Source organism: Scyliorhinus torazame, chromosome 12 (genome assembly GCF_047496885.1).
Source record: "Scyliorhinus torazame isolate Kashiwa2021f chromosome 12, sScyTor2.1, whole genome shotgun sequence".
Taxonomy (NCBI): domain Eukaryota; kingdom Metazoa; phylum Chordata; class Chondrichthyes; order Carcharhiniformes; family Scyliorhinidae; genus Scyliorhinus; species Scyliorhinus torazame.
In genome coordinates this window covers 61,650,823-61,675,500 of record NC_092718.1, presented here as the reverse complement: position 1 = coordinate 61,675,500, position 24,678 = coordinate 61,650,823, and the positions used below count along the sequence as shown (strand labels likewise).

The window sequence follows — 24,678 nt, the reverse complement described above, 5'->3', positions numbered from 1 at the left end:
TCTGGGTGGAGTATGCACTTTCTCCCCATGTCTGCGTGGGTTCCCTCCGGGTGCTCTGGCTTCCTCCCACAGTCCAAAGATGTACCTACGGGATTAGGGTGGAGGTGTGGGCTTAAGTAGGGTGCTCTTTCCCAGGGCCGGTGCAGACTCGATAGGCTGAATAGCCTCCTTCTGAATTGTAAATTCCGTGATTCTATGATATGGTCTGGTTGGTAACTGAAGTGGTTGACTGGGCTCCTCAATAAAATCAGATGGTTGACAATGTCCATTCAAATCATTGGATTCCCAAGATGAAGTGTTGTACTCAGGACAGGATATATAGTTTAACATCATCCCATTTAATCCAACATATCCATGCCAGTGTTTGTGCTCAACATGAGCTTGCTCACATATTTCCTCATCTATGTCTATCATTGCAACCCTCTATTCCCTTCTCCCTCATCTGATTGTCGCCTGTCCCTTAACTGCATTGATACTATTCACTTCAACCATTCTCTGTGGTAACAAATTCCACATTCCAACCACTTTTGGGTAAATAAGTCTCTTCTGAATTCTTAATTGGCATTCTTGCTGACTATCTTATATTAGGATCATAGAATTGTAGGGCAGCACGGTAGCTCAAGTGGTTAGCACTGTGGCTTCACAGCGCCAGGGTCCCAGGTTCGATTCCCCGCTGGGTCACTGTCTGTGCGGAGTCTGCACATTCTCCTCGTGTCTGTGTGGGTTTCCTCCGGGTGCTCCGGTTCCCTCCCACAGTCCAAAGACGTACAGGTTAGGTGGATTGGCCATGATAAATTGCCCTTAGTGACCAAACAGGTTAAGAGGGGTTATTGGGTTACGGGGATAGGGTGGAAGTGAGGGCTTAAGTGGATACCTGCAGACTCGATTGGCTGAATGGCCTCCTTCTGCACTGTATGTTCTATGTAATTCCGACAGTGCAAAAGGTGGCCATTCGGCCCATCAATTCTGCACCGGCCCTCGGAAAGAGCACCCTAGCCCTGTAACCCCATACACCCTTGGACATTAAGAGGCAATTTAGCATTGCCAATCCACCTAATCTGCACATCAATGGACTGTGGGAGGAGGAAACCAGAGCACCCGGCGGAAATCCACGCAGATACGGGGAGAACGTGAAAACTCCACACAGTCACCCAAGGCTGGAATTGAACCTGGGTCCCTGGAGCTGTGAAGCAACAGTGCTCATCACTGGGCCACCGTGCTGCCTTTTATTGACAGTTTATATTTTTCACCACAAGAGGAAATGTTCTCTCTGTACCCACTCCACTCTATCAAAACTTTTCATAATTTTAAAGACTTTTATTATGTTCCCCCCCCACCACAAGAGAAAAGACACCCAACCTCTACCCAGATATAGATACTCACCCATTCTTGGTATCATCCTTGTAAATCTTTTCACTGCCTCCTCTCTTGCAAGTAGATAAATTCAGAGGAGATAATAGAAATGATTGCTCCTCCGACTAATCACACCATCACATCAGTAAGAATGGTGTGTCACACACCTGCAAAGGAGGGTGAGGGGTGTGAGGGCAGATGCAAATGTGAAAACTGACTGTTCACATTGCTGCATCCTTCTCCCTCATTGAGAAGTCACGGGTTATGCTGACAATGTTACGAAGCCTGTTATCTGGAAGAAGCCGATTTCTTTTCATTAAATGATAGAATCATTGACGATCCGCATCTTCTAAATCTAACTTTGTCTTCTTTGTAAAACGCTGTGTGAATTTTGTCTTGACAGGTGTGCCTCACTGTGGCTTTCGTGTCGATGTGTCAAGGGGTGTAATTCTTAATTTAATGGATGATGCCACTAGCTGGTTGGCTGGTAACCAAATAGTCATTGCCAGCACTGATTATTCTATGTATCAGGCTGAGAACTTTAATCTTCTTCCCTGCCCTGAATGCAAAGTTCACCAGGTTAAAATCAATGGTAAGAAATGTTAATCTACAACTTTTTTGTTTCTTTCTATAAGCTTTTAAAGCATGTTTTGTATCAGTACTTTGGGACTTTTTAATGCAATTATAGATTGAAATTATACAATGTTTTATTCATGCTTCATAGAATCCCAAAAGTGCAGAAGGAGGCCATTCGGCCTATCGAATCTGCACCAACTCTCCAAAGGAGCACCCCACTTAGGCCCATGCACCCACCCTATCCCAGTAACCCCACCTAACCTAACCTTTTGGATACTAAGGGGCAATATGGCATGGCCAATCCACTTAACCTGCACATCTTTGTATGATTGTGGGAGGAAACCGGAGCACCCGGAGGAAACTCAAGCAGACATGGGGAGAATGTGCAAACTCACTCACCCAAGGCTGGAATTGAACCTGGGTCCCTGGCAGTGTGAGGCAGCAATGCTAAACACTGTGCCACAGTGCTGCCTCAAAAGATGTCAGCTAAGTAGAAAGAAACCTTAAATTAAATTTCCTGTCTTTTTTTAAACTTCACCAAGAAAAACTAGACCTGAATAGTCTTTTGTTAAAGCCTGGAATATGAATTGTGGAAAACAATGGACTTTTTATTCATGGTTTAGTTTTGCCTAGACACTACATATCCCATCAACATTGGGTATGGAGGGTCTGCATTCCCATTTAATTCCTTTCTTGAGATTTTCGACTCAATTCAGACTGGGATGTGGAATGTTAATGATTGGGAATATTTTGAAAGATCAGGTGAAGTGCTGCACTGTAGAGATAGTGGGTTTATCACAGATTGGCATTAGGAATGAAGCATGGGGGAGTGATCAACTCATTGCATCTTCTATCCTCGGCAGTGGATCGGGGATGTTCCAAATGTTTTAAAGCCAGCAAAGTACTTTGGAAGAGTAGTTACTGTTATAGAGTCATAGAGGTCTACAGCGCAGAAAAGACCCTTCAGCCCATCGGGCCTGCACCTGTCAAAACAACCACCTAACATTTCTAATCCCATTTTCCAGCACTTCGCCTATAGCCTTATATGCCTTGGCCTCGCAAGTACACATTTAAATACTTTGTAAATGTTACGAGGGTTTCTGCCTCCATCACCCTTTCAGGCAGTGAGTTCCAGATTCCCACCATCCTCTGGGTGAAAAGGTTTTCCCACACATCCCCTCTAAACCTAGTGCCCCTTACCCTAAATATATGCCCCCTGGTTATTGATCCCTCCACCAAGGGGAAAATGTTTTTCCTGTTTACTCTATCTATATCCCCCATAATTTTATACCTGTAATGTAGGGATGTGCCTTATCCAGAAGACTATACCTCTGATAGTGCAGTGCTCCCCCTGTACTGTACAGATCTGTCAACCTGGATTGTGTGCTCAAATCTCTAGTTCTATTCACTTCTGAACTTTCCTCACTTGTACCTTCTAAGCTGTAAATATATCATTTTATATTTCCTCCCGACATTTCCAATCTTCCAACATACCCATCTACACTCTCACCCTTATCTACACCTTTACACTTGTGTTAAAATCAAGAAAAATCCAACTGCAGTCACCTACTCCACTGATTTGTTCTAAGTTGTACAACTCCTTACTTTCCATTTTCCTTTTACAAGTTGTAGACAGTCAAAAGCTATGATTGAAATCTGTTGATCAGAACGCACTGAGTTAATTTCTCTTATACTCCTATGATATCCTGCACGAGAATCCTTCATGTAAGATTCTTAGTAATAAGAAGAAAGCACTTGTGTTAGCCAATTGCAGTAAATGGTGGCATTTGATCTGTTAATATAGGTAAACCCCGTTACTTTCATATGGGCGAAGTTGTAGATGGAATAGATATGAGAGCTGAAGTTGGACTTTTAAGTCGAAATATCCTTATTAAAGGAGAAATGGAAGACTCTTGTTATGGGCAAAACTTCTGCCACTTTTTCAACTATGATACATTTGGTGGACAGATAAGGGTAAGTGTTGCAGAAAGTCATATATACATCCCTTCTATGAAATCATCATGAGTAGATGAAAACAATAAATTGCACAATTCAACACTTTGATATTGGCTGTCGCCCTATTGTAGAGATGAATCATTCTTAAATTAAATTGTAAATCCAAGTAAATGTTAATGTTTAATAAGTAAACATTCATTCACTCCAGCACCGACACAGATTGGTAGCTGTGTGAACCATCTCCAAGATGCACTGCAGAAACTCTCCAAGGCTGCTCAGGCAGCACATTTCCAAATCCATGACTGCTACCACCAAGAAGTACAAGGGCAGCAGATACTTGGGAACACCACCCTTCCAAGTCACCCACCATTCTGATTTGGAAATATTCCACTGTTCCTTCACTGTCGCTGGTCATAATCCTGGAACACCCTCCCTAATAGCACAGTGGGTGTACCTACACCACATGGACTGTAGCGGTTCAAGAAGGCAGCTCACCATCACTGTCTCAAGGACACTGAGGGATGGGAAATAAATACTGGCCTAGCCAGCACTACCCACATCCCATTAATGATTTTAAAAAAAATAATGTCACAAGGGTTCTTTGTTCAGGATTTTGGTTATACAAGGAGTTTATTGACAATTCAAAAAGAATATTTTTTACAATTTACTCATGGCAAGATTTATGATGTAAAGTTGAGATGTTAACCTGGATTCCTTGCATTTGGAACATAGAACATAGAAAAATACAGCACAGAACAGGCCCTTCGGCCCACGATGTTGTGCCGAACCTTTGTCCTAGATTAATCATAGATTATCATAGAATTTGGAGCTGACTATTAGAAACTACTGTTGCTGATAATAGCAAGCTAAAACTTTATTAATGGATTTGAAAGGTCTTCTTTTGTCTGCTATTAACATACATTCAATTGTTTAAAACACAGATTAATGTCTCCATTAAGGGTAAATTGAGGATGTTCAAACTAATTTAAGTCAAAGTTGTCACCAGGAGTGTTATTTAGGTTTTAAAATGGATTCTCAGGATAATGCCAACATTGATGAAACTGGTCTTTTATTGCTCAGTCTCTAGTTAGTATTGGTGGGGGGGTCGGTTAGTTCAGTTGGTTTGATGGCTGGTTTGTGATGACGAGTGATGCAAATAGTGGGGGTTCAATTCCTATACCAGCTGAAGTTCTTCATAACCTTTTCAACCTTGCCCCTCGCTTGAGGTGTGGTGACCCTCGGGTTAAATCGTCACCAGTCAGCTCTCTTGCAAAAGGCGAAACCATCCTACGGTACTCAGGGAGTATGGCAACTTTCTTCAGTTGCCATTGAGAACGTGGTGGTGAATTGTCTTCTTAATTCCCTGCAGTGCATGTGATGAAAATGCTCCATCATCAGTTCTGCTATTTAGAGAGTTCTAGGATTTTTACCCAGTGATGTAAGAACAGCAACTATGGGGGAGGCAGGGGTTCTGCATTCTTTGGGGGAGGCAGGGCTTCTGCCTTTGGCAGGCAGCGGGACCTGGATTTTACAGCTGGCAGCAAATGAAGTAGCTGTCGCTGTGGCTGCTGTCCTGATGAAGATGGCTGGCGATTCACCTCAAAGAGCTGTTGCCTAGTCTGAGGCAGGGATCCATGGTCGCTGCTGGGGCTGTACCCGGAGGACGAGCACTCATTGATGCCTGGAGGACGAGCGCTCATCAATGGATGAGCAACCTCACAGTAAGCTAAGTGAGGTCTCAGGGCACGGGCTCAGGTTTGGCAGGCCCCGGTGAGGGAGCTTGCTGAGGGAAGTGGTATTGATACCACAGAAGTGACCATTGGAGATGGGGGTTCCGTCCTTGGGCTAAAAAGTCCCCCCCCCCAAAAACAAAATGCCAACAGAGGTTGGAAAAGGCCCGTAATTGGCTCATTTGGACAATGGGGGGGGGGGGGGGGGCATTCTGTCACCTTTCCTGCCAGTGGCAAGGTGGCATAGCGGCAGGAAGATGTCGGGCATGTCACCTGATGTCTTCCACATCATTTTGACAACCCATTGCCTTCAAACCCATACTCAAAGGCCCCATAAAATTTGGCCTATATATTCAAATCAGAATAGTGCAATTTAGAGTGGAACTTGGAGTTGATGGTGCTACCTTGCATCAGATGTTTGCGTCCATTTAAGTTCTGGAAGCTACAGTTTGGGGAGGTGCTGTGAAAGAAGACTTGGTAGCTTGGTGAATTTATCCTGTGGGTAGTTTGGGGGAACTCCAATTTTATATCTCACCGAGAGTTCCCTTTGCAACCCTTGCCAGATACCACTTCATTCAGAGATGTGGCAGCAGGCTAGCATGTGTGTGTTCCTGGTTCTACCTATGTCATTGGTATGTGCCTATTCTATTTAATGTTTAAAATAATATACAAACTAGTGGTAAAGTTAATAAAATATATAAAAGAGCAACATAAATAAGTGAATAATATAATAAATGTGTGTCGAGGCTGCAGCCTGAGGGAACTCCTGGAGAACATTATGATCCAAGGCAAACGTGTCTGCAGTAAGTGTTTGCAGTTCAAGGAGCTTTAGCTGAGAGTCATTGAGCTGGAGGCTGAGCTGCGAACACTGCGACACATTGGGAGAGGGAATGTTACCTGGATGCTTTGTATCAGGAACTGATCACACCTCTGAGGATAGAGCCTTTTAATTTGGTCAGAGACAGAAGGGTGTGTCTGGGAGTGAGGCAGGTAGGGGGATCCAAAGGGCAGGAATGCAGGAATGTCAGCAATTGTTCAATAGGTTTCAGGTTTTCTGCCTCAGAAGGCAGTGGAAGTGGGGTCATTGAATATTGTTAAGTAGAGTTAGATAGGTTCTTATTAGGCGAGGGAATCAAAGGGGTAGATGGGAAGGTTGGACTCGAAACACTAAGCATCAGTCATGATCTTATTGAATGGTGGAGCAGGCCCGAGGGGCCGAATGGCCTACTTCTGCTCCTATTTTGTATGTTCGTATGTAAAACTATCAGCCATGTTGGTGAAAGCCATTCTTGCCTCCTGTCACCTCTTTATTTTGCCATGTAGTTTCTCAGCTCCATCATGTGTTACGGAGTCACTGAGCAGATCGACCCCATTGTATATGGTGCAGTTCTGACTATATATTCTGGAACTAGATGATGAGTACTATGCAACAATTCCACAATGTTGTATTTGACGCAGTATCTTGTGCAGTATACAGGGAGCATTGAGATTTGTTTGATCACGATAGTGCACTGACTGTCCCAAGAATTAAGTCCAGTGGTTACAGTTGAGAACATGGTCTCAAGGAATAAAAGACAGAAAATAAACAGCAAGCAGCTACTATTGGTGAAAGTACAAATAGCCATAAATCACACTGCGGCCCATTGGAGGTTCAATGTACTGCACCTGGTTCCAGCCTTGGAGAAATAACTGTACGTGATCTTAAAGGTTGCGAAAGCAGAACCTATCTTATCCTCTCCACCCGCTGATCTTTGTGGGCCCCTGCTGAGGTCAGGAATGGGAGCATGCATGGGAGATGAACTTTGACCCAGGAAAATGGGTCAAGGTAGCATTGGTGTTTAAGGGGCTGGCGGAAGTCCTCTATCCTGGAATGTTGCCACTCCAGGGAACATGCAGCCCTACAGGGCCGTGCTTTGAATTTGAGTTATTAATTTTATTTTGATGTTCGTTCTGCTCCTGATTGAAATAGAAGTGAGAAATCTTGATGTGAAATTTTCAATATCCGTTTCTCTGATCGAAATCTCTAATGCACAAGGAGCCCTGATTTAAGTCTTTAATCTTGCCTTAGTAGATCCTACAAAACTTTGCCTCAGTTCACCTGTCTGGTGTAGAGTTGACTAATATGGGCCAGCAGATTCTCGGGAGTTACCCTGTACACTTTCACCTGGCTGGAGATGTGGATCGGAAAGGTGGTTACAATCCACCAACCTACGTGGACAATGTAGCCATTCATCACTGCTTCTCCAGATGTGTTGCTATACATGGAACAAATGGCCTACTGGTAAGCCTTACTGGTCATCTTCCGCAGAGGCTGTAACAGACTGACAGACTGATACACTCACAGCAGCCCTCAAAGCAATCCCATGACATTCATTATTCTTATATCATGTCTGTTCAGATGGGCTACTAGCTAGACCTGAAAGTTACTTCAAATTAATTCTCTTGAAGTCTCTCTCTTGTGCTCACGCAGGATAAAGTATTAATAAATAAAAGTTCCTTCCATTCCTTCTCTCCATTAACAGTCATCCTCCATTTTCTCCGACACCTGAATATTGCTGTGGTGATTGTTTAAATTGCATACCTTTTTCTGCTTTCTGCTCTGTGCCTAGTTTATAATGAAACCATCTGATTCGTGTTTGAACTTTTTCTACTTTATATTGTCCTGTCTGAGTCACTAGATATTTCATGGTGTCATGATACCTCACAAATCTAACAAGAAATGTTGGACCAAATAATTTGACCATATAATCTTGACGTTTACAACATTTTCTGTGGTTGATGTTTTAACAATCGGCCATGTGTAGGTCACAGCATCCAACCACTTTCACTTGATTTTTTTTAAATAAGAAGCTTGAAGCATGAATGATTTCCTCCAAAATCTCCCCAGACAAATTCATAGAATTATAGACACTTGTGGCACAGATGGAGGCCCACTGGTCCGGATGTTTACTCCCAAGGCAGATATGCCTAGCTGGGAAACTTCTTGGCTCTCCGCACCTGCTACAGGAAAAATAAAAGTGCCTTGAATGGTGGGTTCCTCATTCCAGGTGCTGAGTGCCAGATTCGGGATTAAGTCATGCCTACCACCCCCTGAAACAGATCAGAGATTGGAGGCTGCCAAGTGCATGGGTGGGCGGTACAAAGGGCCTACCTTCGTTCTCTGGGACATTATCCCAGTTTTGTTTAATTAATTTTGCCCTCTAACCCTCACCTCTCACCCCCCCACCCCCCCCCCCCCCACTCCACATAATGCCAACCCATTCCCCCAGCCACTCCATGGCTCCTTATAGCCCTATTCCTACTCCTTGCTAGATCATGCCCCCCCCCCATTTATCACCCTTTTCCCTTATACCATCCCTATCAACTCACCCAATATCCACCACGGGAAGACTTCAGGAGCCATGCTGAAAATGAAATAAAACAAAGCTCTAAATATCTATTACAGACTTCACTATATAAAACACTCTTTCATTCATGAAGGCCCATTCAATACATTTAAATTCCCTCAAGTCAGGGCAGCATTTGGCGCAATGGTTAGCACTGGTGCTGAGGACCTGGGTTTGAATCCCGTCCCTGGGTCATTGTCCATGTCTCCCCATGTCTGCCTGGGTTTAACCCCCACAATCCAAAAGATATGTAGGTTAAGTGGATTGGGCACATTAAATTGCCCTTAATTGGAAAAAAATAATAATAATTGGGTACTCTAAATTTATTTTTAAATTTAAAAAAAAATTCCCTCAAGTCTTTAATCCCTTGTCAAAATAATTGTAGTTATAACCCAACATCAATGACATAAATATAAATATAATCATCTCTTTGAACTAAATAAAAGCATGGGCCTAAGCCCCAGCTGTGATAATGATAGGTTGTGGAAAGCAGTCAAGCAGTAATAATGCTAAGATGATAACATTTGGGTTATGTCAACAAACAGCTGCTAAAGCTGCTGGAATAGATTTATTTCACCTTTCATTGATACAGGCAGACAGAATGTTTTGAATTTTTAGAGGGCTAACCATTTAATTAACCTGATGGCTGAAAGTTGTTCAGGCCTTATCTGCCCTTCGTAAGTATTTACAACTTCTCAAAAGATTTGTATCTCCCACATTACGGGTTAAGGCCCTGTTGTAGTGAAAATAGGGTCTGTCTGAATTCAGCATTCAGTTCTGGTTTCCCACATGTGGGGGCCCCATGTTGCCCCCAGTTTTCTTTCAGACCCCACACTGGAAAAAATGGTTTCTTCCAGATACAAGGGCCAGAATTCTGGACCTGGGGTTCGTCCGCCATTTTATTTACACTGTGGAGCTCATATGTCACCATGGAAATCCAGACCACTGTGTCCACAAGCCAAAAAAAGAATTATCCAGCCTAATCCTTTCCTACCAGCCTTGTAGGTTACAAGCCGTTATCCAAGTATTGTTTTTACATGTTTTGAGGGTTTCTGCCTCTACCTCTCTTTTTCAGTCAGAAAGTTCCAGATCCTCACTATCATTTGAGTGAAAATAAAAATCCCTAACCCTTCGACCAATTGCAATAAATCTGTTCCCCAATTATTGTTTAGATATATTATGAAGGGAAATGGGTCCTTTCTATTCCACAGTCGCATATTATTTTATACACCTCAACTAAATCTAATTTATTACAAAGAAACAAAACCCCAGCTTATCCAAACTTTCCATCTGTATAACATTTTCCATACCTGGCAACGTCCTCGTAAATCTCTCCTTTTCGTTCACGGTAGCATTGTGGATAGCACAATTGCTTCACAGCTCCAGGGTCCCAGGTTCGATTTCCGGCTTGGGTCACTGTCTGTGCGGATTCTGCACATTCTCCCCGTGTGTGTGTGGGTTTCCTCCGGGTGCTCCAGTTTCCTCCCACAGTCCAAAGATGTGCAGGTTAGGAGGATTGGCCATGCTAAATTGCCCTTAGTGTCCAAAATGGCCCTTAGTGTTGGGTGAGGTTACTGGGTTATGGGGATAGGGTGGAGGTGTGGACCTTGGGTAGTAGGGTGCTCTTTCCAAGAGCCGGTGCAGACTCGATGAGCCAAATGGCCTCCTTCTGCACTGTAAATTCTATGATAATTCTCTATTCACAACTAACGATGGATTTTCATTATAAGTTCTATATTTCTGAAATTTACATCCCCCACCCAATATTTCTTTTTCAGTTATTTCAAGGAAAAATATATTTGTGTGTGCAGTACTTCTTTCGCTAACACTATTTTGTTCTGTTTAAATCAAGTTTCTCCTCCCTCAACCTCTCAGTCTCTCTTCATGCTCCTTAGTTCTGATGCCACACAGTGTAAATCTAGAGTGGTGTCAAACCTGGCTCACTGCTCAGGAGAAGTCTTATGGGGCCTTAAGAGGGGTCCGATTGGGCCTGGAGGGGAGTCCTATTGGGCCTTGAGGGGTATCCGATTGGGCCTTGAGGGGACTCCTATTGGACCTTGAGGGGAGTCCTATTGGGCCTTGAGGGGAGTCCTATTGGGCCTTGAGGGGAGTCCAATTGGGCCTTGAAGGGGGAACATTAGGCCTTGAGGGGAGTCCTATTGTGCCTTTGAGGGGAGACCATTAAGCCTTGAGGGGAGACATTAAGCCTTGAGGGGAGTCCTATTGGGCCTTGAGGGGAGTACTCGTGGGCCTTGAGGGGAGTCCTATTGGGCCTTGAGGGGAGTCCTATAGGGCCTTGAGGGGAGACCTTTAGACCTTGAGGGGTACCCTATTGGGCCTTGAGGGGAGACCATTAGGCCTTGAAGGGAGTCCTATTGTGCCTTAAGGGGAGTCCTATTGGGCCTTGAGGGGAGTCCTCGTGGGCCTTGAGGAGAGTCCTCGTGGGCCTTGAGGGGAGTCCTAGTGGGCCTTGAGGGGAGTCCTATAGGGCCTTGACAAGAGTCCTGTTGGGCTTTGAGGGAGTCCTATGGGGCCTTGAGGGGATTCCTAGAGGGTCTTGAGGGAAGTTCTATTAGGTTTTGGGAAATTTGTAACAACCTTAAATTGTACTTTAAGGAGCAGGAATTCCTCCTTTCCCACTCAACATTTAAATTCTACCTATTGGCAGACGGGCCTGCTGGTAAACATCTTGAGCCATTGTTCAGTGCTCTTTAAACAGGCAGTCAAAGTACTTACTTCTTGCCCAACTTCACTCTGATCTGCAGCTGCTTTGCTCAGACTGATGTGCAAGTACATTCTGAACTTTAAAAAAATTTCCTGCATTTTCTTTATCGTTCACAGTCGAATCTTATTATTCTGCAGGTAAAAGACACCATAGGGTATGACACGTTGGGTCACTGTTTCTTCCTGGAGGATGGTGTGGAGCAGAGGAATGTACTGTACCATAACCTGGGGCTCCTCACTAAGCCGGGCACAATCCTCCCTTCTGACCGCAATGAAAGAATGTGCATTTCAATCCGCGATCAAGTTTACGGAAATTACATTCCAGTACCAAGTACCGACTGCATGTAAGTTGAACATTTTGAGTTGGAGTCTCCTCTGATGTGTGTGTGTAACTCAGAGGCTGGACCTGATAACAGGACCATTGTCAAGCCTTGCTCATATTTCCTACCAATCTCATTAAATTATGACTGAATGTAAAATTAGGGTAAATCAGCATAATGATTGGGACACAAGGAAATTGACAAATTTCTCTTTAAGTTGTTTAAAAAGTTCTGCCTATGACACAATCGAGCAATGTTGTGTGTGAATTTCAGTGCCAGTGCTATGCCTGGTAGGTAGGTCATGTCCCCACAATTGGCTGATCAAATCAAACAGTATGTTCCTTCACTTGTTCGTTGTGGGCAGACTGTACTCAACCAGCTTGATCTTGCAAAACCCAAAACAAAATGTCTACTGGTGTAAATGTGATTTGATAATTGGGCAGCATTTGCTGAACAGTCCTAAGTGTGTTGATTGCTACATTAACAACCAATTTAAGACTAACAATTGAACTCATAACATGACTCATTTACACTTACTGAAAGTGATACACATTCACATGCAGGGACCTGTTCTCTGCAAACAAAAGGAATATGCGCCCTTTTTGAAATGCCCTGGAGCTTAGGGAGCGTATCGTTCCCTGTTATTTTCACCAGGGAAGCACCTCAGCCAATCAAAATCAACTTACCAACCAATCAGCGCCCTTTTCACCTGCAGCATAAAATGTTGTGATAGTTTGAAATTTGGCATTTTTGCATTTGTCCTGATGAGTGCAGGATGAAAAACTTCTGCAACAAGCCTCTCTTTTCAGCGAGCTCCCTTAAGTATGAAAGTTAATATTTGAGCTCATTCCTGTACGTCGGACACAGCACACTAAGAAACCTGGAATGAGGGAAGCTTTTTCATCTTTCAGGTGACCTGAGCCGATGACATGAAAATGCTTCAAAAGAAGCAGAAAATACCCAGCAGGTCTCGATGGGGACAAATTAAAAAGAAAATGCTCACAAGAAAATAACAGGAATATTACTGTCTCCCGCTGCACCTGATAGTCTGACCATAATTTGAATCAAGTATCTAAACAGACGTGATTCCAGTAAACTCCTGTGTGAGGGTCTCTAACCTGGGGATGTCGTGACATTTATTGCTGAAGATTCACTTGTGACAGGTGGCCATAAAAGGTTGAGGAAATCTGAGCATATTGCTTATAACTTACTTGTGGCCAAAAGCCTGGGATTTTCTTTCGTTGTTTATCTGATTGGAGACCTGGTTTTAACTGTCCCTGGCTGCAAATACAGAGGAAATAAATCAAACAGCAAAATAATTCTGATGTGAGGAGTAACTAAAGCGATGGCAAACTTCAGTGGTGAGGATAGACTGGAGAGTTCAAACAGTTCCCCTTGGAGGGAAGAAGACTGAGGTGAGGTTTGATAAAGATCCTCAAAATCATGAGGGGGCTGGACGGAGTAGATAGGGAGAAACTGTTCCTGCTCGTAAAACGATCAAGAACAAGAGGGCACAGATTTAAGATGATTTGAAAAGGAAGCAAATGTGATGTGAGAGAAAACTTTTTCCCACAAGTGCTTGGGGTCTGGAATGCACGGCCTGGAAGTGTGGAGGAGGCAGGTTACAGACGACATTAGAAGATTATTTAAATAGAAACAATGGGCGCGATTTACTGGCCTCATCGCGCCCGACTTAGTAAGGTGACGAGGCCGTTGAATCTTGCGAAACGTCTTGTGAGATTCAACGGAATCTAAATATGTCTATGTCGGAGTTTCCCGGTGCCGAGGACCTCGCCTGGGAGAACTCGCCAGGGCTTTGTTTAGCACTGGTCCACACAAACATGGACCAGGCATAACAGCACCTGGGAAGTCCCCCAGGCCATATAAAGTCAGTCTCTGGGCAGCGTGGTACCATGGCACTCTTGCTGGCACCTTGACACTGCCAGCGTAGCACCTTGGCACTGGAGCCTGGGCACCCTGGCATGCCACACTGTCAGGTTGCCTGGGTGGCACTTCCAGGCTGGCAGGTACACTGGCAGGGTGCCCAGCTGGCTGTGCCAAGGTGTCTGGGTGTCAGGTTGCCTGTGCCAGGGGTCAGACCCGGCGTGCCTTGCCCATAAGAAGTGGGGTGACGGGAGACTCAAGGACCACATAAGAGGTAAGTTGGGTGCAGTGGGGGGGGGGGGGGGGGGGGGGGTCTGGAGGTGAGGGGGGTCGAAAGATCGGGGTGGCCTTTAAAAAGGGCATCTCGATCCACGACTATAGGAAATGATGTAAGTGTCGCCCGTTATGTAGGAGCGCGGGGTAAAGGCTGGGCAATGGCACAAAACCATGATGCTCATTTGGGGAGCCGGTGCAGACTCAATGGGCCAAATTACCTCCTCCTGCGCTGGAACAATTTTGTGATTCTGTGAAATGATGAAGATTTTCTTCACTCAATATGAACTTGCTGTGTCACTCTTCATTGTGTTTGACAGAGATGTGAACATTTTGGTAAGGCTATTTCTGGAATCATTTTCTACATCTCCATTGTTGTTTGGGTGTTCACTCAGCAGCCTTGCACAATGGCATGCTGGTGGGTGTACTGGCTTGTGTCCGAAGCTCCCTGTCAGTGTCGGACATTGGTCAAATTTGGCGACACGATTTAATTTACTATAATGAGGTTTCTTAACTGGACTGCTTCTCTGCTGTAGCTGGTATGTTGAAAATCCCAAAGTAAGGAAATAATTTAAGTTAATGGATCGTTCCATCACTATTCCTTGGTTTGATGTATCCCATTCTTAACCCTGGAGTCTCATGGCATAAAAGATAAATATGAGCAAGGAAACCTCCTGCTGATGACCACCTATAACACCCCCACTGCCCCCACCTAGCTGGCACAGCCATACTCCTCCATGTTGGACACCACATGCAAAGTTGACAATGGTACAGAATGTACTCTAGGTGGGGGATTTCTATGTCTATTACCAAGAGTGGCTCACTCGCACCATTACTGGCTGAGTTTTGAAGTCGATCGGTGTCAGACTGAGCTGCAGCAAATGGTGAGTGAATCAACATGAGGGAAAAATCTACCTGACCTCATCTTCATGAATCTACCCTTACAGATACATCTGCCCATGACAGTATCGGTAGGAGTGATCACTGCACAGTCCTTGTGGAGACAAAGTCGCGTCTTCGCATTGGGGATATCCTCCATCGTGCTGTGTGTCACCAGCACCGTGCTAAATGGGATAGACTCAGAACAAATCTAATATCTGATAACTGGGCATCCATGAGGTGCTGTGAGCCATCATCAGCAGCAGAATTGTATTCAACTCCAATCTGTAACCTCATGGTTCACTCTACCCTCACTCTACCCTTACCACCAAGCCAAAGGACCAATGTTGGGTTCAATAGGGAGTTTGGAAGAACATGGCAGGAGCAGCATCAGAAATACCTAAAAAATAATTCTCTCCCTGATAAAGCGACACACATGCCCACATGTTAAACAGTGGAAGCATGTGCTATAGACAGCTAAGCGACCACAACCAAAGGATCAGATCAAAGCTCTGCAGTCCTGTCACAACCAGCCATGAATGGTGGTACCAAATGAAACAACTGACAGGAGCAGGAGGTACCACCAATATCCCCATCCTCAATGATAATGGAGTGAACCTTTTGAGTGCAAACAACATCTTCAGCCAGGAGTGCCAAGTGGATGATCCAGCTTCACCTCCTGAATTACACTGTGTTCAGCTCCATTTGCAACTTGTTAGATAATGAGGGTGTCCATGTCCTCAATAGCATTCAGGCTTGGGCTGGTAATTTGGAGGCACACAATGGCATCTCGAACAAGGAGAGTCTAATTACCTCCCTTTTATGATCAAAGGCATTATCATTACCAAATTCCTGACCATTAACATCCTTGGGGTCACCATTGACCAGAAACATAATTAGATCAGTCACGTAAATACTATGAATACAAAAGCAGGTCAGAGGTTGGGAATTCTGTGGTGGATAACTCAGCTCCTGACTGCCCAAAGCCCGTTCACCACAAGGCACAAGTCAGGACTATGGTGGAATTCCCTCCACTTGCCTGGATGAGAGCAGCTCAAACAACACTTGAGAAGCTTGACTCCGAGCAGGACAAAGCAGCCCGCTTGATTGGCGACCATTCCACCACCTTAAACATTTACTCCCTCCGCCATGGGCACACAGTGGCAGGAGTGGGCACAATCTGCAAGATGCACTGCAGCAACTCACCAAGGCTCCTTAGGCAGCACCTTCCAAACCAGTGACCTCTACCATCTAGAAGGACAAGGGCAGTAGACACATGGAGACACCACCACCTGCAAGTTTGGATTTGGATTTGATTTATTGTCACGTGTACCGAGGTACAGTGAAAAGTATTGTTCTGTGCATAGTCCATACATGAAAAAAACAGAGGACATTCGATAAATACACAATGTAAATACATAGGCACAGGCATCGGGTGAAGCATACGGAGTGTAGTACTACTCAGTAGAGAAGATGTGTGAAGAGATCAGGTCAGCCCATTAGAGAGTCATTCAGGAGTCTGGTAACAGCGGGGAAGAAGCTGGTGTTGAATCTGTTAGTGCATGTTCTCAGACTTCTGTATCTCCTGCCCGATGGAAGAGGTAGGAAGAGTGATTAACCCGGGTGGGAGGGGTCTTTGATTATGCTGTCTGCTTTCCCAAGGCAGTGGGAGATGTAGGCAGAGTCAATGGATGGGATGTGTGTTTGTGTGATGGACTGGGCTGTGTTCACAACTCTCTGTAGTTTCTTACGGTCTTGGGCCAAGCAGTTGCCATACCAGGTTGTGATGCAGCCAGATAGGATGCTTTCTATGGTGCATTTGTGAAACGTTCACCTCCAAGCTGCCATCTTGACTTGGAAATATGTCGCCGTTCGTTCATTGTCACTGGGTCAAAATCCTAGAACTCCCTCCCTAACAGCACTGTAGGTGTGCCTAAACCATCAGGACTGCATCGGGTTCAAGAAGGCAGCTCACCATCAAGGATGGGTAATAAATGCAGGTCTTGCCATCAAAGCCCACATGCTGTGAATGAATAAAAAACATAAGCCGGGCCATCTTGACCTGTGCTTTTATTTGTACAAGTGATTTATAGTGCTAATATGAGTTTGAATTTAATTACTGCATAAAAATATTAAATAAAAATAACTATTAATGTCTGGTTTTAGCTTCAGTTCCATCGTCTGGATTGCAAATGCGGACTGGCATTTTATTACAAGGGCATGGCTTCAAATACATGATACAGAAAGACACTGTGGCCCTTAAATATTTGTGAGGGAGAAGGGAATAAGAAGTTATTGGGAAAGAGATAATTTGAGTGGGATGAGGCCCATATGGGGTACAAATGGCAGCATAGAACAGTTGTGATGTAAATCCTGTTTCTGAGGTATAGATTCTGTGGCCCCAATATTTACTGGGGTGGGAAGGAGTCCACGTCTTAATTGCACAGCCTGCATATCTTTTTTTAACAGGATCAGTGCCCAGAAACAAGCCGAGACCAGCTTGGCTTCCAGTTGGGTGGGGAAATCTACAACGGAGACCGCAGCCCAGGGGGAGGTAAATCTGTGTGGCTGTAATAGAGATGACAGGGAGTAGAATGAGGTTGGAGTGGTTGCAGAGTGGCTTGTAGCGTCAGAAGGTTCTCCTTGCTCACAAGCAGTGTAGAAAGGCACTTCGCTCTCCCACATAGAAATCCTTGCCTCCCTTTAACTGCCAGATTTCTTCAGGCCTGGGAACCCTATTTGACCTTGGTTAAACTTACAATAGAGGTAAAGGGTCCATTCTGGGCGGGATTAGCAGGGTCGTCCCCTCAATCAAACACCACTCTGTTGGTTTTTCAGGCCCTGGTGAGGAACACCCGCCAAGGCCGCACTTTAACATCATTTCCTGCATTAAGGAGCTCCTCGAACCCCCCTGAACCCCACCACATACTAGTGGTGCCAAGGTGCCTGGGTGGCATAAGCAGTGCCAGGGTGCCACCTACCCCAGATACCAACCACGAGGTTGATAGGTACTGGGTGCTGGTCCAATGGCAGCATGGGTGAGTGAGCTTTTAAGCTCTTTTAACTATGCGAGTTTATGTCCTGTCCATTTGTGAGCGGGATCCAGATCACGACATCTGACGAGATCGCGCAAGGCGTAATGACAATCGGGAACCCTGGGAGAGGCCTCTCCCGGGTTCTATCGTTTGCGTCCCATCTCCATTCCGGCGGGGCACGGCCAGTAAATTGCTCCCAAAATTCGAAATGCACAGTCTCATTAACATATTCAAATGAGCAATCTGCACCCTGGTTGCTAATGGGCTGCCCGTCCCAGCTCTGTTAAAATCAGAAGTAGTTGGGTTCGAGCTGGTTTGGGTTTGAGATTTCAAAAAATGTTTTAGAGCCCACCCAATCCAAACCCCTCCTTTTGGGGAGGGTTCAAAGTTGCCCCTGTCGAGCAACACTCAGCAAAGTAGTTTATAACTGGATCTTTTAATGGCAGCCAGAATATGCAGGCAAGACAGTGGTTTCAGCCGACAGGGACTAACATCCACACACTGCACTAGAGTTCCAGCCTCAGTCGTGTCCTGCTGTGAACCTGTGACCTATAGACCCATAGGCAGGAGACTGAAGTTAACTCCAGCACAATAACTGGAACTGTATTGAGGAAGGAAACAGCCTCGCTTGTAGAGCTATTGCACCATTTGACACATTTCAAATCACATCCAGAAGACGTTGTTCGTGACTGGGTGTGAACACTTTTATTGGAAATCCGTTGATTCTTATATGTTAATGCGGAACAAATTGTTTGGTGCCTTTTTTGCTGAGTTTGTGGAATAAACAATACTGTGGACACCTGGGGCACCAGAATAGCAACATCAGGCTCAGGGTCCCAGCAGTATTAAAGGGTAAAAACGGCATGGCATTTTCACAGCACCTTGTTACAGCTTTCAAACATCTTCATGTACATGTACAGCACAGTTGATCAATCCAGAAGAGGCAGCATTGCACTGAGGTGAGAACTTGGGCGTCTTTTACACTTGACAGCAGCCTGAGTTGTTCAAGTGGAGAACTCATTCATCGATTTATTGCTCAATAGGGATTTTGCCGTGCTGCATTCATGCTCACTAAAGTGGAATGTTAATTTGCAGGGCCGTCACAACCTTTTGGATCTCCAATCCAAACAATCACCTGATCAACAATGCGGCAGCAGGGGCTGAGGTGAGGTATATTTAAATTATTTTTACAATCAGCTTTTCAATGCCAAATTTACAAACTTGGGTTTGTGTTTCACATTTGTTCTACATGCGCTCTCTTTCACCCAAGGCATTGATCTCCCCACAAGTGGACCCGTTGACTCTTACAATCAGTAGTTTACCTTTCTGAGCCAGGATGTAGTCAAGGTGCCTTGACTTGGGAGTAATAGCAATGAAATATCTTTGTTTAAAAACCTCTGATAGGGAGATTGAAGACCATTCTTGTGATGTGAGCCCGTTTCTTAAACAGGCTGGTTGATGAAAGAACAAAATTGCATTTGTAGCATGCCTCAGCAGGCTTCATAATTTAGTAAAACTACTTGCAACATCCAGAACTGCCAAGCACACTGTCAATGAGCTAAATGTATTATTCAGGTAAGGATATCCTCAAGCTTGCCAGCTCCAAATTTAAGAACACCCACACTTTCTAAGCGTGACTCCCTTGCCAAGTCAAACTAATCTCAATTGTACCCCTTGGCCCTTTTGCTCCTTAGCTGGGTGGGAAGGGCAAGGTTTGACCCTAGACCTTTTGATCCACTCTATTCTCTGTGTCCATAGTTTGACCGGTTCGTCTGGCAATCATACATCCTCCCAGATATGGATTTCAGTCCGATAACTGGGCCATGTCGAGAAAGTAGCTCCTTTAACAGCCTTTGAACTGCTGACTGAAACGAAAGAGGAAGGATTAGCATTTATATAACATTGCTCACAGTCTCAAACTATCCCCAAAACCTTTACAGCCAATGAAGTACTTTTATTTCTTTATTCTTTGAGATTAGAGTGTCATTGGTAAAGTTAGCATTTGTTGCTTGTTGCCCATTCCTAGTTTCCCTTGAATTGATTGGCTTACTAGGCCATCTCAGAGGACAGTTAAGAGTCAACCACATTGCTGCCAGGCTGGAGACACATGTAGGCCGACCACATAAAGATGAGAAAGCACCTTCACATGGTCTACCTCTGACACTTCCTTGACCTCTCTGACTCCATTTCTGCTGATAGACTGATTACCAATATTCATTACAAGCCCACCAACTCCCATAGCTACGTTGACGACAGCTTCTCAACCCCACTCCCTGTAAGGACTCCATCCCATTCTCCCAATGTCTCCACTTCCGTCACATCTGTTCCGATGATGCCAACTTCCAAAAAGCCGCTTCTGACAGGCCTGCCTTCTTCCTTAATTGAGGTTCCCCCCCCACTGTGGTTGACAGGGCACTCATCTAGGTTCAACCCATCTCCCATACCTCTGCCCTCACCCCTTCTCTCCCTTCCAGAACCATGATAAGTTCCCCTTATCATAACCTTTCACCCCACCAGCCTCTGCATGGAAAGGATCATCCTCTACCAACTCTAGAAGGATGCCACCATGAACACATCTTCTCTTCACCTCCCCTTTCAACATTTCATAGGGACCATTCCCTCTGTGACACGTTAGTTCACTTACAACACTGAATGCTCTTCCCATTGCACCTTTCCTTGCAATCACAGAAGGTGAACACCTGCCTCTTTACTTCCTCCCTGTCCAAGGCCCAAAACACTCCTTACAGGTTAAGCAGCATTTCACTTACACCTCCTTCAATTTGATTGACTATATTCGCTTTTCCCAATGTGGCCTCCTCTACATTGGGGAGACTAAATGCAGACTGGGTGACCTCTTTGCAGAATACTTCCGCTCCATCTGCAAACAGGACGCCAACCTTCCGTCACTTGCAATTTTAACTCAGCATCTTGCTCTCGTGTCCACATGTCCATCCTTGGCCTGCTGCAATGTTCTAGTGAAGTCCAATACAAACTGGAGGAACAGTCCCTCAACTTACAAATAGGCACGTTACAGCCTTTTGGACTCAATATTGAGTTCAACAATTTTAGACCGCGAACGCCCTAGACCATTTTGATACATTTTTCCTAACTCCCTCCCGCACAAGGTCATCTGTATCTTGTTTTGTTTTTACAAAACGTTGATCCAAGCTCTGCTATTAACACATTCTCCTCTCTTATCTTTATGCCACAATCAACATCTACTTTAGTCCTTAATTTTACCATTAACACTCCCATTGTCTTGTGTCCATGACATTTTTGTCAATCTCTACTTAGCTCCCAACTATCTCTGACCTTCTATTCTGCTCCACCGTCTCCACCCCCCCCCCCATCCCACTATATAATCCATCATATTTTTATCCCTCTTCAGCTCTGAAGAAGATTCATACGGACTCGAAACATTAACTCTGTTTCTCTCTTCGCAGATGCTGCCAGACCTGCTGAGTCGTTCCAGCATTTTCTGTTTTTATTAAGGATGGCAGATTTCCTTCCCTAAAGGTCATTAGTGAACCAGATGAGTTTTTACAATAATCAATTATAATTTCATGGTTACCATTACTGAGAGCAGCTCTTAATTCCTTTTTTAAAAAATTCCACCTGCTGCTTTGGAGGGATTTGAACCCATGTACCTGGGCATTAGCTGAAGCCGCCTGGATTACTAGCCCAGTGACATTCTGACTACGCCACCATCTTCTCCCACCCCTCACTTTTGAAGCCAGAGAGACCTACAGCACAGAAAAAGCCCTTCAGCCCATCACATCTGCGCCTGTAAAAAACATTCTAATTCTATTTTCCAGCACTTGGCCCATAGCCTTGTATGCTTTGGCATTGCAAGTGCACATCTAAATACTTCTTAAATGTTATGACGGTCCCTGCTGCCACCACCCTTCCAGACTCCCACCACCCTCTGGGTGTAGGAAACATGACAACCAATTTGCACACAGACAGCTCCCACAAACAGCCGCATGATAAATAATAGGACCACCTGTTTTATCCGTGTTGGTTGAGGAACACCAGGAAGAACTCTCCCACTCTTTGGCTAGAGCCATGCAATCTTATACATTCACCTGCAAGGACTGACAGAGTCTCAGTTTAATAGCCTTTTTGAAAGACAACACCTCTGACAGTTCAGCACTCACTCAGCAGTGCGCTGGGCGTGATTCTCTGGTCCCCCAGCCGTGTGTTTTTCGGCCACGCGCCTTTCGCCGGTGACGGGATTCTATCCTCCCTCCGCTTGTCAATGGGATTTCCCATTGAAGCCACCCGATGCCGCTGGGAAACCCACTGCGCTGTCAGTGGGAGAAGTGAATCTCGATGACCGGAGAACTCCGGCCTCTGAAACATCAGCTTGGACTTTGTGCTCAAGTCGCTGGAGTAGAATTGGAACCCACAGCTGCCTGCCTTTGAGGCAGAAGCAAGGCCACTGATCCAAAGCTGGAATGTGATAAAGATTCACTTGTTGTCCCACACTGGTAATGGTTTTAATGACTGGCTCATTACATTTTGCGAGAACTCATTACGACTGCCAGCCTTCTCCTGCTTGAGCGACTCCACTAGTTTTTTCTTCTCTCCAAGTAAATGAAGTATTGAGTCTTTGGGAATTAAATCCGGAACCTATCCCCATATTATACCTTAAATTCCAGCCATGGCTCAGTTGGTCGCACTCTCGCCAGTCACAAAGATCTGGGTTCAGGTCCCACTCCAAGATTTGAACACAGAAATCTAAGATGACATTCCAATGCCTAGAGGGAATACTGCACTGTAGTCTTTCAGATAAGGCATTAAATAAAGGCTCCGTCTACCCTCTTAGGTGGGTGTAAAAGGTCCCAGGCCACTATATTGAAGAAGAGGAGGGAGGAGGGGTCTCTTCAGTGTCCTGGTCAATATTTATTTGTCAATCAACAGTAGCACAGTGGTTAGCACTGTTGCTTCACAGCGCCAGGGTCCCAGGTTCGATTCCCGGCTTGGGTCGCTTTCTGTGCGGAATCTGCACGTTCTCCCCGTGTCTGCGTGAGTTTCCTCCGGGTGCTCCGATTTCCTCCCACAAGTCCCAAAAGACATGCTTGTTAGGTGAATTGGACATTCTGAATTCTCCCTCAGTGTACCCGAACACGCGACAAGGGGATTTTCACAGTAACCTCATTGCAGTGCTAATGTAAGCGTACTTGTGACACTAATAAAGATGATTATTATTACATCATAAAATGCTGATTTCTGTTTATGGTCACACTGCTGTTTGAGGGAGCTTACTGTGTACCAAATGGCTTCCATGTTTCCTCCGTTAGAACAGACTTCACTTCAAAAGTACTTCATTGGCTGTCAAGTGCTTTGAGCTGTCCGTTGCTCACTAAAAGCACTTTATAAATACAAATCTTTAGTTTTTAAGGCAAAAATGCTGGCATGCGAAATAACCGGTGAACCCAAAATGTATCCACCATCCCTTAAACTGTCCCCATCCTGTTGTTTCCTCAGTTAGCCTGCAGAGGTTCTGAAGACACTGATGGTCACTGAAACAAGGGCATGTTTCAAGGTCTCAGTATATACTCGGAGTTCAGGATTTCTCCCCGTCAGGCTTATCAATTCAACTGGGGAATATTCCACCAGAGCAAAGCAGATCCTCAACCCATTAAGGAACCTGACCTCCTGTCAGCAATTTCAATGGAAAATGCCCCAAACTGAAAGTGAAAGGTGTGAATAAGCAACTCAATCAGTATACCAGCCAAGTGGTGAAAGTGACCCTTAAAATTTTGACTGAATGTTTTATTCTGAAGGAGGGAGGAATCATTTATTTCCAAGTAAACGCATATCTTGTCGAATCAAAACAGCTCTCAAATCCCACGAACAGACAGATGGTTATATTGGGTAGCAGGGTGGCACAATGGTTAGCACTGCTGCCTCACCGCGTCAGGGGACCCGGGTTCAGTTCTGGCCTTTAGTGCCTGTGTGTGGAGTTTGCACGTTCTCCCCGTGTCTGCGTGTGTTTCCTCTGGATGCTCCGGTTTCCTCCCACGGTCCAAAGATGTGCCGGATAGGTGGGGTCCGGGGATAGGGCGGGGTAGTGGGTCTAGGTAGGGTGTTCCTTCAGAGGGTCGGTGCAGACCCGATGGGCCGAATGGCCTCCTTCTGCACTGTAGGGATTTTATGATTATTTTCTATGACACTGACTTGAAGGATTTATTGGTTAACCACCATCAGTAATGGTACAAGACATCCTGATATGAGGTTTATCAGCCTAAAATGGCAAGAGAATGCTTATCCTGCATAAACAGGGTCTTGAAGAGTGTCGCCATGGTAAGCTGTGAAACTAACTTTCAAAACTCATGTGATTTGTCGACTGGCATCAGATAAATCATCCGAAAATCTGTCGCGCTGGCAGAACCCCCACCAACGGCCTTCGGGGAAGGAAAGCTGTAGTCCTTGCCCAGTCTAGCCTACAGTCTGCTGTAATTAACCTCAGAATCTATTTAGACTTCCACCCCCACAGGATACTGAACAACACCATTAAGTGTTCAGTTCAGGAATGAAATAATACAACTGTGCTCCA

At 45.0% G+C, this 24,678-nt stretch overlaps 2 protein-coding genes across 5 annotated transcripts in view; both read left to right on the top strand.

The window, feature by feature from the left end:
• The window catches only part of cemip (cell migration inducing hyaluronidase 1), a 319,445-nt gene that overhangs the window by 9,241 nt on the left and 285,526 nt on the right, over positions 1-24,678 (top strand). The gene's annotated exons all lie outside the window — the stretch shown is intronic.
• LOC140386430 (cell surface hyaluronidase CEMIP2-like) overlaps positions 1-24,678 on the top strand; it is a 211,099-nt gene that overhangs the window by 92,483 nt on the left and 93,938 nt on the right. For both annotated transcript variants that reach the window (XM_072468758.1, XM_072468757.1), the window contains exons 7-11: positions 1,757-1,945; positions 3,734-3,903; positions 7,687-7,896; positions 11,864-12,069; positions 19,212-19,281. In XM_072468758.1, coding sequence (XP_072324859.1) covers positions 1,757-1,945; positions 3,734-3,903; positions 7,687-7,896; positions 11,864-12,069; positions 19,212-19,281 — 845 coding nt within the window. The remainder of the gene's footprint in view (positions 1-1,756; positions 1,946-3,733; positions 3,904-7,686; positions 7,897-11,863; positions 12,070-19,211; positions 19,282-24,678) is intronic.